At 38.5% G+C, this 16662-nt stretch overlaps 1 protein-coding gene across 1 annotated transcript in view; it reads right to left on the bottom strand.

Moving 5' to 3' along the window:
• Nucleotides 1-418: 418 nt before the first annotated feature.
• CYYR1 (cysteine and tyrosine rich 1) overlaps nt 419-16662 on the bottom strand; it is a 104800-nt gene continuing 88556 nt past the window's right edge. The window contains exons 3-4 of the mRNA XM_027101931.1: nt 14442-14599; nt 419-1831 (exon numbers count right to left, since the gene is read on the bottom strand). Of these exons, the coding sequence (XP_026957732.1) occupies nt 1707-1831; nt 14442-14599 (283 nt within the window). The 3' untranslated portion in view covers nt 419-1706. The remainder of the gene's footprint in view (nt 1832-14441; nt 14600-16662) is intronic.

Here is a 16662-nt window from a genome sequence, read left to right as displayed (position 1 = left end):
TCATAAGCAAGAAAATCAGCAGTGCCTAAAAATCAAGCAAGTCATTCCAAACAAATCTAGCTTCTAGATTTCACTGGCAGTTAGACTGTATTTCAGTCAGATCAATGTATTTGAAAGTAAAATATGCTACTTACACGAGCTACTGAGTTTCCCAACTACAACTACTGAGTTCCTGAACTGTAACTTTTACTTTAAGACATTTCTTTTGGTTGATTTGTCCAGCAAAATCCTTAGCATCATTTTGGGATTTCACTGAATTGTGCTGATGATGTTGGATTAAACATTTTAGATTTAATTGAAAAGTGACAAACAAATATAATCATCTATTCCCAATAGTTTCTCAATGTACAATTTTAAATACATGAAAGGACCCTCATAAAAATAGAAATGTTAATTAAGGTCTCTGGCAGCAAAGTATGGCATATTAGAATTATTTATTAAAAACTTTTACACCTAAAGGTAGGCACTTCATAAAATATGGATTTTGGCAAAAGGCAACAGTTTGATGTCAATATCTTACTTTTCCATTAACTGTATAACTTTTTCAAGAGAATAGATTATTAAAATATTACAAGAAAAGCAGAAATTTGTCTAAGCTGCATGTGAGTGGAGTTACACAGAACAGAATCCAAACTTCATTTTTCCCTCTTCTTTTTGTAAACTTTTGTATATCTTCCTGGTCGGGTTCTGAAATTGTACTCCCTGATGTAAAATCCCATGGGATTCTGGCTTCTCATCTTTTAATCTGAAATGAAGTATTTGTTGCTTGTGGAACTTGGTAAATTTTTTTTCACAGTTGGAATAACTTTTATCACAATACACTAAATAAAATCAGATGATTTTTAGGTGGCAGTATCTAGCATTGACAAGTTCTTGGCTTCAAACAGCTGTTAAGTCCTTTTGATTGTTTTAAGTCTCAAATTAGATAGATTCAACGATCTCTGTTATTTTCATTCTTGATGGCATAGAAATTCACCTCACATCTACCTAAAACATGAGCAGAGCTTTTGGGGCCCGTTGAATCCATCTACAATTTAATTTAGCTCTCCCTTCTCGAGCATGTCTCTACCAGGTAATCACCCAGGTTCTGTTTGGAGTCTTGGTGATAGGGAGCTTCACAAAGCAATCTAGTCAATATGAAAGCTTCAGCAGCCCTTTCGTATACTAAAACCAAAGTTCTCTTCCTGTAACTTCCATCTAGTGTTTCCAACAATATAAGGCACAGAGTAGGCTTTCAGGCACTCGATCTGCATTTGTTGATGAACAAAAAGACTGAACAATTCTAGTTCTGACTTTTAAAGCTACAGAGTATAGTTGTTTCCTTATGTAGTCCAGGTTATCCTCTTGTCTTACATAAATCTTCTCCTTTTCAGGATCAATATTGCAATTTCCTTCATTTGTTCCTTAAGCAACATGAATTTCCGATGTTTTGTCTATCCATTACTCTTCTCTGAGTGTGCTTATGTTGATCAGTAGAACTCTTCAAATGTGGTCCCATTGAACCCAACATAATACCCCATATGGGATCAGCTCTGAGTAGGGTAGAAACCCTGAATCTCTTCTCTTAGCCTGGACATTCCACTTGACATATCGTCTAACCCAAAAAGGTATTCCTTAGGGCAATCCTTTCCTGTCTGTTTCTGGGTAGAGACATTTTATCCCGGGCAAGATCTCTGATTGGCACATATTCTGTTCTGGGGGAAGGATTACTTCCTTGAATTTCCAGGATATGGAGGGGGTGGAGACCGCTGTGCTGGGGTCGGGGAGTATGGAGGGGGCAAGTCTGCACAGTGTTCCATCTCATGGTCGTAACTGTAGGGGGGTGGTGCCACTGGAAAAGAAAAGGAGAAGGGCATCAGGCATTTAGCAATAATTGAGTGTCCACTATATTTGAGCCACTAGGCTGGGTACTTTGGGGGAGGACATAAGTTTTGCTCTCAATAATCATAGTTTTATCAGGCTGGCGACACACATGTATGGAAGGGCAAGTGCTATAAAAAGTGGTGCCGTTGGCCAAAGTATTTAGAATTGGTGGCTTAGGGCAAGTTTCTTGGAAAGATGATATAGAAGGGGCAGATAGAGAAGGGGCTAAAGGATGATTCAATTTGAGCAAAAGCACCAAAGCAAGAGAGAACTTTTGTTCAAAGCAAAAGATACATGGAGGAGAGAAACGGGAAAAGATGTTGAGGAATCTGATCATATCACCATCATGGTGGGCTTTTACAAAATTCTAATTTAAATGGATAACTAATAAGAACCTGCTGTATAAAATAAATAAAATAAAATTCAAAAAAAATCTAATTTATTATTTTTTTTTATTTCATACAATTTTATGGACTTCCCTAGCAGTCCAGTGGTTAAGACTCCGTGCGTCCAATGCAGGGGGCATGGGTTCCACCCCTGGTCAGGGAACTAAGATCCTTCATGCTGTGTGGCACAACCAAAAAAATTTTTTTTCATATAATCTTTAAAGGTTACACTCCATTTACACTTATTACAAAATATTGGCTATATTCCCATGTTGTATAACATAGGGGTCAGGGGAGTGGGGCGTACAGACTATTGGGTGTAAGATAGGCTACATGGACATTGCACTTTGAATATCACATAAGGAGTGTGTGATATGCAGGCATCAGAGATTTTTTGAATATGCTAGTGAATATGCTTTAGGAAGGTGACTCTTTCGGCAGTATGGATTCAGGTGGAGCAAAGAACAGGTGAGATGATGTAGTAGCATATGTGAGGGATGATAAAGGACTCATGGAAGTTGGGGGTGGGGATTATAGGAGCCCTTGAGCAGCTGAGTGCTTAAGTGATGACTGGGTAGGTGGAAAAGGGGTCGAGGGTAAGAAGGTGTCGAGGTATTGGGTACCTGGTACTGGGCTCCTGTAACTTGGAGGGTCATGGAGCCATTACAGAGATAAGAAAAAAAAGGAGGACAAGCAGGTTTAGAAATGGGGATGGAGAATTTAGTTTTCTAAATCTTATTAGAAAAAGTGTCTTTAATTTTTTATTGTACTATTATATCACAGTGTGTTTTAAAATCACATTTAATACATTTGTTATGACTGTATATAGACATCTATTTTGTACTGCTCTCCACCCTGTCTCAAGGGCTGGAAGAGAGGTACTCCTTGAGCACTCCATGTCTTTAAGAACCAAATCACTCGACAACATCTGAGCAACCTCTCAGCAACCCCTCTGATGATTTTCCAGTAATTGATTTATCATCAAGATTGTGATTCTAGTTGGAAATTGACATGTCTTAATTGCTTACTGTGAATGTAGCCTAAACCACAAGACTAGTGTTATAATAATGCAAATAAACAGCCAAGCTTTTACTTCTAGAATGGAAGAAAAGAACAAGCAACATTTCAACAAACTTATTTCTAAAACGTCTTCTAAATTGTACTCTTACAATAAGATTATGACGGTATTCTGATCAATATGCATGTATAAACATAGGGCCTCACCCTATATGCAAACACAAAGTTTCTTCTGAATCTCTTTATTTAAAAAAAAAAATTTAATTAATTTGTATTGGAGTATAGTTGATTTACAGTACTGTGTTGGTTTCTGCTGTACAGCAAAGTGAATCAGTTATACATATACCCACTCTTTTTTAGATTCTTTTCCCATCTGTATCTCGTTAACTTGGCTCTCTCTACCAGGAGCTTGATGATTTAAACCAATTACTGATCTGCCTGTACTTAGGGATGTGAAGAAGCAGAATTGAGGCACCTGACACAAGAGAAAGATGGAGACACAGAACTGGGTGGGATGTCCTCTGAGGGATGCTCTGGTGAGCAAAGGCTTTGCAAGTCTCTCATGGGCTGAGCAGGCCAAGGGCTCAGAGCAGAGGACACAGATCTGTGGAGAAGGCAGCTTCTCCACGGCTGCTTTAGACCTGGGGAGGCTGGCCTATTCCAAGCTTTGTTTTCTACAACAAAATGGAATAACTCCTGCCAGAGTCTAAACACACATTCCCTCTGCATTATGCCTACTCCTTTGCTTCGTTATATCCAAGAGGACTGAGACAAAGAGATTTATAATAAACTTTATGCAAGGCAAGAAATGCAGCCTCCATGTAAAACAGGAAGTTACAGCTGGGTTCCCATTGAACTGTTTCTTATAAGCATGTGGGTTCTAAGCTGTTTTTATGATGAAGCTTTTCCTTGCCTCCCACTTGAGAAGCACACACCAGATGATTCTACAGATCGACTCTGCATCCTTCTCTGTCATGAAGCTGTGGTGTGTCTTTATGCTTCAGTAACAAAGCATTTATATTTTTCCATCTGCATATAAACTGCTGGAGGACATTTCAGGGAGATTCCCTATGGTTTATACAGCTGCATGTTGAGCATGAAAATCTAAGATATGAAACAGTGTTCTTTCATTCATGTAGCCTTTGTTATTTTGATAAGGTGATAATATAATGCTGAAGAGTGGTATTTGGAGGACTATATCCATCATGAAATAAACACGGCACACCTTTTATAGTACCAGCTGCGGGAAGACATTTTGAAATAATAATGGTATAACTGTGGACTGTGCTATCTTTCTTTCTTACAGATAAAAATGTTTCACTAGGAAGTAAACTTTTCAGGGTATCAATTTTAGAATTCTTGATTAACCCTAAGAGGTTTTGTTCTCTCTTAAAGGTCAAATCATCTTTAAAAGATACATGGATGCAGCTGGAGATATGGTGCTTTTGAAATTCTTTCATAACCAATAATTCTAATTCTCTGACTTAAGTAGGGCAAATATGTCATTTATCATGTATGTCAATGTAGTTGTGTAGAATTTTGCAAAATTTAGGGATGCTATGAAATTCATAGGAGGAAGTTAATGTTTTTTTACCCACTCAGGATAACATCTCTAAAACAAATATAAAGGGAAGGTGCATGGTGTTAATAAAAATTGTACAACATTATATTAGAAAATGTGGAAACAGAGGAAAATCATCCATAATTCTGTCACCACAGTTTAACAAACAATATCTTTATATACTCCCTTCTAGTCACTTGTGTTTTTATATCCTTGTAGTTATGTAAAATAGTCTATGCTTTTTCACTCTGTATTGTAACAATCTTCTTCATTCTGCTACGTATTCTTCATGAACTCTATTGTTAACAGCTGTACATTATTCCACTTACCATTCACTTATTTTGAGATTAGCAATTTTTTATTATTATAAATAGTGGAGTGACAAATGTCTTTCTACATATAGACTTTTTATTACTTTGATTTAGTTTTTTAGAATAAAATTCCAGGAATCAACTAGCTGGCTATCATTTAATATTTTGGTAATTTAATACTGAAAAACTCTCACTATTAAAATATCCCTTAATTTTACATTTCTTTGACAGTTTTACGTCTTGTTTATTATTTGTAATTCATACTGTGTGATTTTTTTGTTTGTTTTGAGCTGATAATTTACAAAATGGGATCTTAATTAGAATTAAGATACAATTAAGATAACGAGATATAAATATGTATACAAAGTTATTTATCTTTTCTATACCTTTCTAAAAATAACTTTGTCAAAATGATTAGCTATGGTATTTTTACCTTATTGACATCCTGAAATTTAAAACTTGTATCTAAGAAAATATATGTGGGCTTTTCATCCTTTTTATCTCTTCTGTATTGTTTCCAAGTTTAAACATTTGTCTTTCAGATATCTGGTTCATAACCAATCTATTTTTGAGTTTTTCCATGTAAATTTATATATTTGGTGCTTCCTTACATCTGTTATTTTACATCAGAGTTTATTTTTTCTAAGTTTTAAATTTTGATTAAGCCAAAGTATTGAAGCGTTGCCTCTTAATCCTCACTTTTCACATTGTTTTGTTATCTCACCTTTAGAGTTTGTGAAATTTTAATCACTTGTTCTGTTCAATTACCAAGGCATATCTTTTTTTTTACCAGAAACACCTGATTTTAATTATTATTGATGTTCAATGATTTTACTATCTGATAGAACAGGTGAAATTCATGACTTATTTTTTAACACTTTTTAAATTTATTTTTTCAGTTGAGATACAACTGACATAACATTGTGTAAGTTCAAGGGGTACAATGTATTGATTTGATACATTTATATATTGCAATATGATTACCACCTCTTAAATTAATTAAACAAGGAGGTTATTAGACTGAGGTGGCTCTAATGCCATGGTGTCTATGTAAGCAAACCAAAATCTAAGCTGCAAGTGCCTCAAAGTTATGAAATCAAAATGCTAAGGACAACCAATCACAAACAGCCAACTAGGCTTTAAGTTAAAGGAAATCAAATAATTTCCTTTTGTTGCTTCCATGCTTCCTCTGTATAAGGCAGGGCCCCCCTAACCACTTTGGGTTTGGTGCTGCCCCATTTTTGCTCAGAAAAACTCTTCAAGATTTTAATATGCCTCAGTTTATCTTTTAACACATCTTAGCATTAGCTGACACTTCTATCACTCATGACTTATTTTAAAAGACAACTTCTACGAATGACCCAATTTCATTTCTTTTTATGGCTGGGTAATATTCCATTGTCTATATGTACCATGTCTTCTTTATCCATTCATCTGTCAATGGACATTTAGGTTGATTCCATGTCCTGGCTATTGTAAATAGTGCTGCAATGAACATTGGGGTGCATGTATCTTTTGGAATTATGGTTTTCTCAGGGTATATGCCCAGTAGTGGGATTGCTGGGTTATATGATAGTTCTATTTTTAGTTTTTTAAGGAACCTGATGTGGATGAACCTAGAGTCTATCATACAGAGTGAAGTTAAGTCAGAAAGAGAAAAACAAATATCGTACACTAACGCATATATGTGGAATCTAGGAAAATGGTACAGATGAACGTGTTTGTAGGGCAGGAATAGAGACGTAGACATAGAGAATGGACATGTGGACACAGTGGAGTGAGGGGAGGGTGGGATGAATTGGGAGATTAGGTTTGACATAAATACACTGCCATGTGTAAAATAGATAGCTAGTGGGAACCTGCTGTATAGCACAGGGAGCTCAGCTCGGTGCTCCGTGATGACCTAGATGGGGGGGATGAAGGGTGGAGGAGGGAGGTCCAAGAGGGAGGGGATGTGTGTATGCGTATGGCTGATTCAGTTCACTGTGCGGCAGAAACTAACACAGCATTGTAAAGCAATAATACTCCAGAAAAAGAAAAAAAAAGGACAACTTCTAACATTATTACTAGGAGCAAACCTTCTCGTCACCCTCCCCCAAACCCCACTACTCACAATTCACCTGAACCCCACTCAGAGCAGAGGCCTACAGAGCTCCTGGCAGGTCCTCCACTGCCTGCCCCTCACCACACAGTACAGCCCTGCCCGTCTCTTCCTCTACAATGGCCCGAGATGCACCTCCGGAAAGGGTGACATCATTAGAACCTAGCGTCCCCCTTCCTCTCAGATAACATCAGGACACGTCCTGTCACGTTTACATCCCTCTGTTAGCATGAGAAGGACAAGCTCCTAGAGCACCCTTCAGTGTAGATCTTTAGCTCTGGAAGGCTTTACATATCTAATCTAATTAATTTTCCCAAGTTTCCCCACCGCCTTCACTGTGCTCAGTGGAACACAAAGTCTGTCATCAGAAGAGCCCTTTGTACCCTCACCCTCTTTTCATCCCTTTACATGTTACCCCAGCTCGGAATATAAGGAAGTTCTTCTCCAATTGTGTCTGTTTTCTCAGAGAAGTAACGTCGGCTGAGAGAGAGAAAGGCTGAGGGTTGGGTTTTTTTCGAGCTTTGAGAAGAGAGAATACATGAGACAGTCATCTCAGGGAGTGAAAGGGAGCATTTGCTTCACCTTTCTAATTTAATTAAAATCTGGTTTTCCATGAGAGGACAGCTTCCTCTGCAGCACTATCAAATCAGAGCTATCCTTTTTCTCCCACATCCTACATTTTATGGGACCAGGAGGTATGCAGGGTGTTCCCTGTGATTCAGCCATTTTTAAATAACTAATTTCCCTCTTTAAAAACCTGAGCTTGAAGTCTGTAAGTCTGTTTCTGTTTTGTAAATAAGTTTATTTGTACCATTTCTTTTTAGATTCCACATATCAGCGATATCATGTGATATTTCTTTCTCTGACTTACTTCAATCAGTATGACAATCTCTAGGTCCATCCAAAAGAACTTATGGTTACCAGGGGGGAAGGGTGGGGGGAAGGGATAGACAGGGAGTTTGGGATTGACATGCACACACTGCTATATTTAAAATAGAGAACCAACAATGACCTACTGTATAGCACAGGAAACTCTGCTCAGTATTCTGTAACAACCTAAATGGGAAAAGAATTTGAAAAAGAATAGATACATGTATATGTATAACTGAATCACTTTGCTGTACACCTGAAACTAACATATTGTTAATCAACTATATTCCAATATAAAGTTAAAAAACAAAAACAAAAACCTGAGCTCTTTTGTAGCATATGCCATGAGATTCTGCTACTTTCTGCTCCTCCTTGTTATCCATAGCTGTGCTTCTCTCTATCCCAAAATCTCACTTATTGAAGTGCGGTACGCGGGCCTCTCACTGTTGTGGCCTCTCGCGTTGCAGAGCACAGGCTCCGGACGCGCAGGCTCAGTGGCCATGGCTCACGGGCCCAGCCGCTCCGCAGCATGTGGGATCTTCGAGGACCGGAGCACGAACCCGTGTCCGCTGCATCGGCGGGCGGACTCTCAACCACTGCGCCACCAGGGAAGCCCTCAGTTATTGAAGTTTTAGTATCAAGCCCATTACTCTTCTCTGCATCACGACTTCTGTTATCATTCTAGGTGATTTCAACATCCACTTGCTGAAATAAATTTCTAGCTCCAGGATGGAGCCACTACTGCCTGGGTTGCCACATCAGCAAACTGAAGCTTAGGTAACTTTCACGTCATTGAAAACTCCGCTTAATGAGAAACTCAGTATATCCAGTCAACTAATCCCCAAACGCCAAGCCAACTGTGGGCTCTATACTTAACTTCCTGGTTCCTTCTCACCCCAAACAAGGCTGCCCCTGTGGCCCCAGCCAATCAGATAGTTTCTATTTTTCTCTTCTTCGTTCTTTATTCTTCACCTTATAAAAGCTTCCTGCCTTCTGTCCATTTTACTGTTCTCCCCGTGAAGACTTTTTGATTCATGAAGTTTGCATCACCTAAATTGTCTTCTTTAATCCGTTTTTAACACATGTAACCCTGCCTCTCAGTCCTTTGAGCCTTTTGCCTTCAAAAATCTTTTTCTCACCCTTACTGTAACCAATTGTGGTACCATTTTGTAAATATGACCACCCACTTACCTTTCTAGAATATACATCCCAATACATCTTGGACCTCACCTGGATTTCTGATTTACTGATGGCATTAAAAAAATTAATTTAAACTGATGTCACCTCTTTCCTGTCTTCATGTCTTTCTTCATTCAGCTTAGATTTATGGTCCATCACAAAAATTATTCCTGTGCATCTATCATCAACTTTCTCATCTCTTTCTCTCCCCATTGCTTCACAAAGCTCCAGTCCAGCATTTTGGCTACCCCAGATCTGTATGTAGGAGCTTAATATGCTTAGAGCAAAATGCACAGTCATGCTGACTCATTTCACTTCAAATGCATGACCATATTCTTAAGTGTGGCGGCCCTTGGCATTGCTTGGAAATTGCGCATTAGGCATTTCACCACCCCTCCATTCTCTGAGATTACTGTTTCATGCTTTTTTCTTTCTCCTTAGCTACAAACACCTCCTCAAGCCACTTGCAGCCTAAGACTTGCTTCTTATTTCACTAAAAAATAGATACAATCAGAAGAGACCATCCTCATATCACCAAATCCTTTGAGTGCATGAGTCTTTTCATGTTCAATGTGGTTGCTCTCAATTGTGAATTCAATTATGCAAATGGAGATTGGATTCCTTTTTTTTTAAATAAATATGTTTATTTATTTATTTATTTACTTTTGGCTGTGTTGGGTCTTCATTGCTGCATGCGGGCTTTCTCTAGTTGTGGTGAGCGGGGGCTACTCTTCGTTGTGGTGTGCAGGCTTCTCATTGCAGTGGCTTCTCTTGTTGCAGAGCACGGGCTCTAGGTGCTCAGTAGTTGTGGCTCGTGGGCTGTAGAGCACAGGCTCAGTATTTGTGGTGCAAGGGCTTAATTTCTCCATGCATGTGGGGTCTTCCTGGCCCAGGGCTTGAACCCGTGTCCCCTGCATTGGCAGGGGGATTCTTAACTACTGTGCCACCAGGGAAGCCCCTTGGTTTCTTAATGAAATATTTCCAAGAGATTTTAAAGAATACAAGCCAGCTATTTTATAGAATGTTCCTCAGCTTGGGTTTGTCAGATAATTTCTCATGTTAAGATTCAGGCTATGAGCTTCCAGCCAGAACACTACACACGTGAAATTGTATGATCTTCAAAATAACACCCAAAGGCGCAAGATGTACATCTGTCCCTCTTTGTTGATATTAATTTTTACTTCTTCGTCAAGATGTTGTCTGGTTTCTCCACTATGTAGTTACTATTATTCTCCTTGTAACTAATGAGAAATCTGGAGGTAGACAGGTTGAGAGTATGCAAATATCCTGTTCCTCAGCAATGTGTCCCCCAAATTTAGCATCAGTTGATGAATCTTGTTCTAAATTTTTCTTATGATGGTTTTAAATGATGATTTTTGTACAATTCCACAACTTCTTTCTACCTGCATCTTTTGACATTTTTCTGTTATCAAGAAACTCAGATCCTTCTTCATTGTTTATCTACCTATCTGTCTATCTATCTAAATTCATCATCATCATCATCTATCTGTCTATTTGCCTATCTATATTGTCTATCTATCATCTATCAATCAATCAATCTATCATCTACCTACCTACCTACCTACCATTAGGGACTCAGTAATGTACTTCATGGCATTTGATTTTTATATCTTTGCCAGGCCTTTTCTTCTGTTCTTTCTGCGTTATTTTCCTTCAGATGTGTGTCATCCAAACCCATTTTTAAAAAAGAGTTAATATAGTCACTTTCTTTTGTTTATACTGAAGTTCTGGAAAGTAGGGGAAACGTAAGACTTGACAAATAATTCTTGTTTTCACACTGATGGTTTTAAAAATAGTTGTCATTAAACAGGACACAGTTCATGCCACCCAACATGGCAGGAGTGAAAAACTATTTCAGATGGTCACTGTCCAACACTAGGTTGGGTGTGGCATATTACCTGTTCTTGGTAATCTACTCCCAGTGCAGAGTCATGTTTGCTGTAGGGTTCCCCACTGAGTGCTTTCACCAAGGGATGAGGTAACCTTGACTAAATTATTTTCTACCCATTTATGTGGCCTTCAGGCTGTAGGACTATTCAATAACTTGAGTGATTATTCAATTAGCACAGGGTTAATTAATTAATGTGGGTAAAATTATTTTTTATTTCCATAGATGAAAGATTTTGAAAAGCAGTCAGTACTACTCTGTGTTATTTCCTGATCCTTTAAGTAAAAGCTTAATTAGGAACTTTGAGAAGGAAATGAGAAATAATCAAGCAAATCATGTTTTCAACGACCTAGTCTTTTGCAGTGAAAATGTTTCTATCATAAGGTTTATGATGTTTTTGCATTATTCAGTTCCCAGAACAATGCATTTACTGAAAATGCAACATGGTGCTGTGATCTGCCAGTATAAATAATGCTACTAGGGCTTCCCTGGTGGTGCAGTGGTTGAGAGTCCGCCTGCCGATGCAGGGGACACGGGTTCATGCCCTGGTCCGGGAAGATCCCACATGCCGTGGAGCGGCTGGGCCCGTGAGCCATGGCCGCGGAGCCTGTGCTCCGCAATGGGAGAGGCCGCAACAGTGAGAGGCCCGCGTACCACAAAATAATAATTAATAATAATAATAATAATAATGCTACTAGAATAAAGTTTTTGAAAACCTGTTTACATGCATGAAATAAAAACCTCAGATTCCAGAAAACACATTAAAATATTTTGCATTTTCTAGTCTAGTTTTATGAAAATATTAAAAAAATTAATTTTAACTACACTTTTTGATCAAGAAAAATGAATCTGGAGCATTATGTACAGATTGCTTCTCCTCATCTTCTCTCCAATTAATGTCTCTGTCAGACTCTCCTCTTCTTCTCTTGGGTTATGGATTGGCCAGGTGAAAATAGGGAGATCAGAAGAATAAAAAATAACTCCCCCTAATTTTTCCTTATACCATAGTTTTAACATTGTTATACTAACCCTAACGATATTCTTGGTAAGTTGGAAAGATTCAAAATAGTGAATTGCTTTTGTAGTGAGTAAAAGCTATACATTCCAGGGTGGAATTGAAGGTAAAATTTCTAGGCATTGATATAATTAAGTCAGATTTTGTCATGATATTCATTCGTTCAGCCATGTCTGCTGAGTGCCCGTTACATGCCAGTTCCAGTCTTGTATGCTTAGGATTGAGTGGTGAATAAAATTGACAACAATCCCTGCCTCATGGAGCTAATGTTCCAGAAAGTGGGGATAGACAATAAATAATACACTTAACCACTAGGTGAACAATGTGGTATCTTAGAAGATTAAAAGAAGCACTCTGGACAAAAAGTAGAGTAAGGAGGATTGGGATGCTATGGGGGAGGGACACATTACAATCTTAAGTAGGGTGATCAGGGAAGGCCTCATTCAGAAAGTGACCTTTGACAAAGACTTGAATTAAGTGAGGGAGTCAGTGTTCTAGGCAAACCTAGATGGGAGTGTGCCCTGTATCTTCAGCACAGCAAGGAAAAAGTATGAGTGGAGCCAGGTGGCAAGAGGGTGAGTAGAAGGAAGTGAGGTCAGAGAAATAAAAAAAAGGGACCAATTCATGCATTGCCTTGCAGGCCTTGGTAAAGAATTTGTCTTTTACTTTGGATAAAATGAGAAACCACTGGCTTTAAGTCTTCCCCTGGGGGAAGTGGGGAGCCACTGGAAAATTTTGAGCAGAGAAGTGATATGATTTGACATTTAATCATCTTAAATGTGTTCAGTTTGCTACTGTGTTTGGAATAGACCCCTGGGAGGCACGAGTGGATGCTGGCAGAGCAGTTAGGATGTTTTCACAGGAATGAGTAGGAGAGCTGATGGTGGCTCCCACCAGAGAAGGAACAGTGGGAAGTAGTCAGATACTCTTATATTTTGAAGATAGAGCTGAGAAGTGTTCCTGTTAGATTGCATGTAGATGTCAGGGAAAGAGAGGAGTCCAGGATGACGCCAAGGTCTTTGGCCTGAGCTGCTGGGAGGCTGGAGATGCCATCAACTGAGATGGTGAATGGTGAGTGGAGGAGGCTTTGGGGGGATGTTCGGAAGTACAGCTTTAGACATGTGAAATTTGAGATATATCAGTTAGACATCCGAGTGTAGATGTTCAACCGGCAGTGGGATCAAATGAGTCTGAAATTCAGGAAAGAGGTTTGGAAAGGAGATATATAACGTTGGAAGGCATTTAGCATGTAAAGGGTACTTAATACCATGAGGCCAAATGATAGAACCAAAGAAGTGAGCGTTGATACAGGATGGAAGAAGACACAAGAGTGAGCCTGGAAGCAGTCTAACATGGAGATATTGGAGAAGAGGGAGAATGGACAAAAGAGGACAGGGAAAATGACCATGCTCGCACTCAACTGAAATTTGCTCCCTCAAGCTGAAGATGGTAGGGAAAAAGTTAAGAGAGGAGAGACATTACTAGGGAATTGATACTCAGGGCAGACTGGATGTAGAAGCTACCTTATTCCTTTCCTATAGGGGCTGAGAGAGAGGACATGAGTATGGATAGAAAATTATCTTCCTAAGGATTTGTTAAATTTAGAACTTGACTCCTTTTTATATATCAAATTATATATATATACAGGTTGACTTAAAAATGCTATTGAAATCAAGGCAAAATGCAGCACTTTATGTGTTCAATATATTTATATGTGGAACTTCTAGTAAATTCTCAAGAAATACTTGTCAAATTATTAATAAATTACCTTTATGCTGATAATTTTACTATTATGTTAAGACTGTTTTCTTTGAATAAGGGGGACACATAAAAACTTTCTTCCATACTTTTTCTCAAGACATACATACCTATTGAATCAGATGCCAGTTAATTCAGCCATGTAACTTATTCTTTCTCTATAATTATTTGTCAGAACTCACTAGGAAATAGACACAGTGGGTGTGAATTGTCTGTTCCTCTTCACTATGGTTGATTGGCAACAGTAGTCAATAAGACAACCACTGAAAATATGAATGTATTCAAATAGGAGGTAGATTTTATTATGTGGATCTAAGTAATCTCCATGGAAAGTTAGAGCTTCAATCTACATTAATTTAGAAATATCCTACATACTTGGAGATTATTCCAGTGAGAGTCTTCTACCCCAGGAGGACAGCATAACTAACAAATCTGACTCTTCCTTCAGAAAGAGTAAGCAGTTTTGCTTACCAGGGTAGGAGGAGATGGCATTGATGTGGGTGGTCCTGATGACACCCACCCGTGTCCCACGGTTGTTTTTCATGCACATGCAGATACATATGGCAATTCCAGCAATGACCCCCATGATGAATACGATTCCAAATACTATGCCAGCAATTGCTGTGCCCCTAAAAAGGAAAAGCGAAAGTACATTTATTGAAAAGGCTCATAAAGATTCCTCAGCCTTTCAACTATAGTTCCATGACTACATGACAAGTGCCCCTTTAAATATGTTCTGAAGGATAACGTTAAAAAAGACTCATGTTAGGCTTCCCTGGTGGTGCAGTGGTTGAGAATCTGCTTGCCAATGCAGGGGATACGGGTTCGAGCCCTGGTCTGGGAAGATCCCACATGCTGCAGAGCAACTGGGCCTGTCAGCCACAACTACTGAGCCTGCACGTCCGGAGCCTGTGCTCTGCAACAAGAGAGGCCGTGACAGTAAGAGGCCTGCGCACCGTGATGAAGAGTGGTCCCCGCTTGCCACAAATAGAGAAAGCCCTCGCACAGAAACGAAGACCCAACACAGCCAAAAATAAATAAATAAATTTATATTTAAAAAAAAAAAGACTCATGTTTTTCAGTTCTTGAAACCATTCCATAAGTTAATAATTTCCTTTGCAACATTTTCTCTGTTTCTCTTTCTGAAAGCCTATTCTGAAATAAACCTCTGAGTCTCCTGGATAACTTCTCTAATTTTTCCTGTCTCTGTTTTCTTGAACTACTTTCCAGGGAACTTCATTGACTTTATCTTACAAACTTTTATTGAACTTTTAAATTTCAGCTATCATATTTTTAACTTCCACGTGCTCTATCTTATCCTTTATTGCAACACCTGTTTTATAGTGTCCTTTTTCTGCTTTTATGGATGTAATTTCTTCTATTAATCTCTAACAGTACTCATGACGTATTCTTTGAAACTTTATCTGTTTTTTGTGTTTCCTCTGTCCTGTCTAAGCTCCTTCTTATTGATTGTTTACTTTAATCTGTTTCATGTTTGACATTTTCCTTAAATGTCTGGTGATCCCTGAATCTATTCCTATGTAATAAGCTGCTATTTAGTAATAGCTGGTTGGGAGTTCAGTGTGCAAAGCTAGCATTGGACAGGTGAACCCTGCAGTAGAGGATCAACTGAGGCCAGATTGCATAGTTTTGTTTTTCTTTGTAGCTGTTCATTTTTACTCCTTAAAAGGATCCTCCAGTTTCATACTTGGGGAATATGAACTGGGCTGCCAGTTTCCTGGAGCCTGGGGTTTTATCCATAAGGATATGGACTTTCACAAAATCCTCCTGCTTTCAGCTCAGAGACTCAGTCTCATTCTGCTGTGACAGAGGAGGCTTTCAGGTTAAGTCTTCAGTAACAAAATCTTTGTGGTTTAAAAGCATGACTTCTAAAGCCAGACTGCCATGGTTCCAACTGTAGCTGGGTAACCTCGGGCAAGTTGCTCAATGCCCCAGTTTGATTCTTAATGAAATAAAGGTCAGCTTGGTGCTTATCTGACTCTCCTCCCAAATTTAATGTTATGAAATAACTGTGCTCCTAGATTCATTTGCCACATAAATAAGTTCCTGTTCTCAAGTGCTATATGAACATCTATCGTGTACTTTTCTAGGACAGGTTCATAATCTCTCATTCCAAGGCCTTGGGACTAGATGTGTCTTGTAAGTCAGGAATGTTCAGATTTTGAAAAGGGAACATGCATATACTGTATATTATATGATATTCCCAGGGCCAACATCCTGAGCATAACACATGTACATTTCTGCAGTAAAGGTAGGAATATTAACACTCATGTATTACATAGAAGCTATAAAAAAAGCCCCAGGTTCGTTCAGGTTCAGTCCTGCCACCAACTGAGTTGTATAAAACCTTTACTTTTCAGAGTTTTTGAGGACTTCAGAATTGCAGATAAGGGACTGTGAACGTATATTTATACAATTCAGAAGAAATCTTCTCTCTCTGACTTTTCCCTACTCACTTAAAAAAACAGAATACCATTATGCATTCCAATAGACTCCTTTAAAATATTCCCACATGTATTTTAACTTTGTTAGTAAATTATGAAAGTAGAACGTGAGACATATTTGGATGGGCTGCTATTAGCAATTAAAGAATGGCAGAGTCTAGCAGTTCAATAAATATGTCTTTTCAAGAAAAAAGATTTATCAAAGGTGGTAACTTGAAATTAAAAAG

The sequence above is a fragment of the Aethalodelphis obliquidens genome, unplaced genomic scaffold (assembly GCF_003676395.1).
Source record: "Aethalodelphis obliquidens isolate GAN/ISIS:26980383/991018 unplaced genomic scaffold, ASM367639v1 scaffold1, whole genome shotgun sequence".
Lineage (NCBI taxonomy): Eukaryota > Metazoa > Chordata > Mammalia > Artiodactyla > Delphinidae > Aethalodelphis > Aethalodelphis obliquidens.
This window is presented reverse-complemented; position numbering and strand designations above follow the sequence as displayed.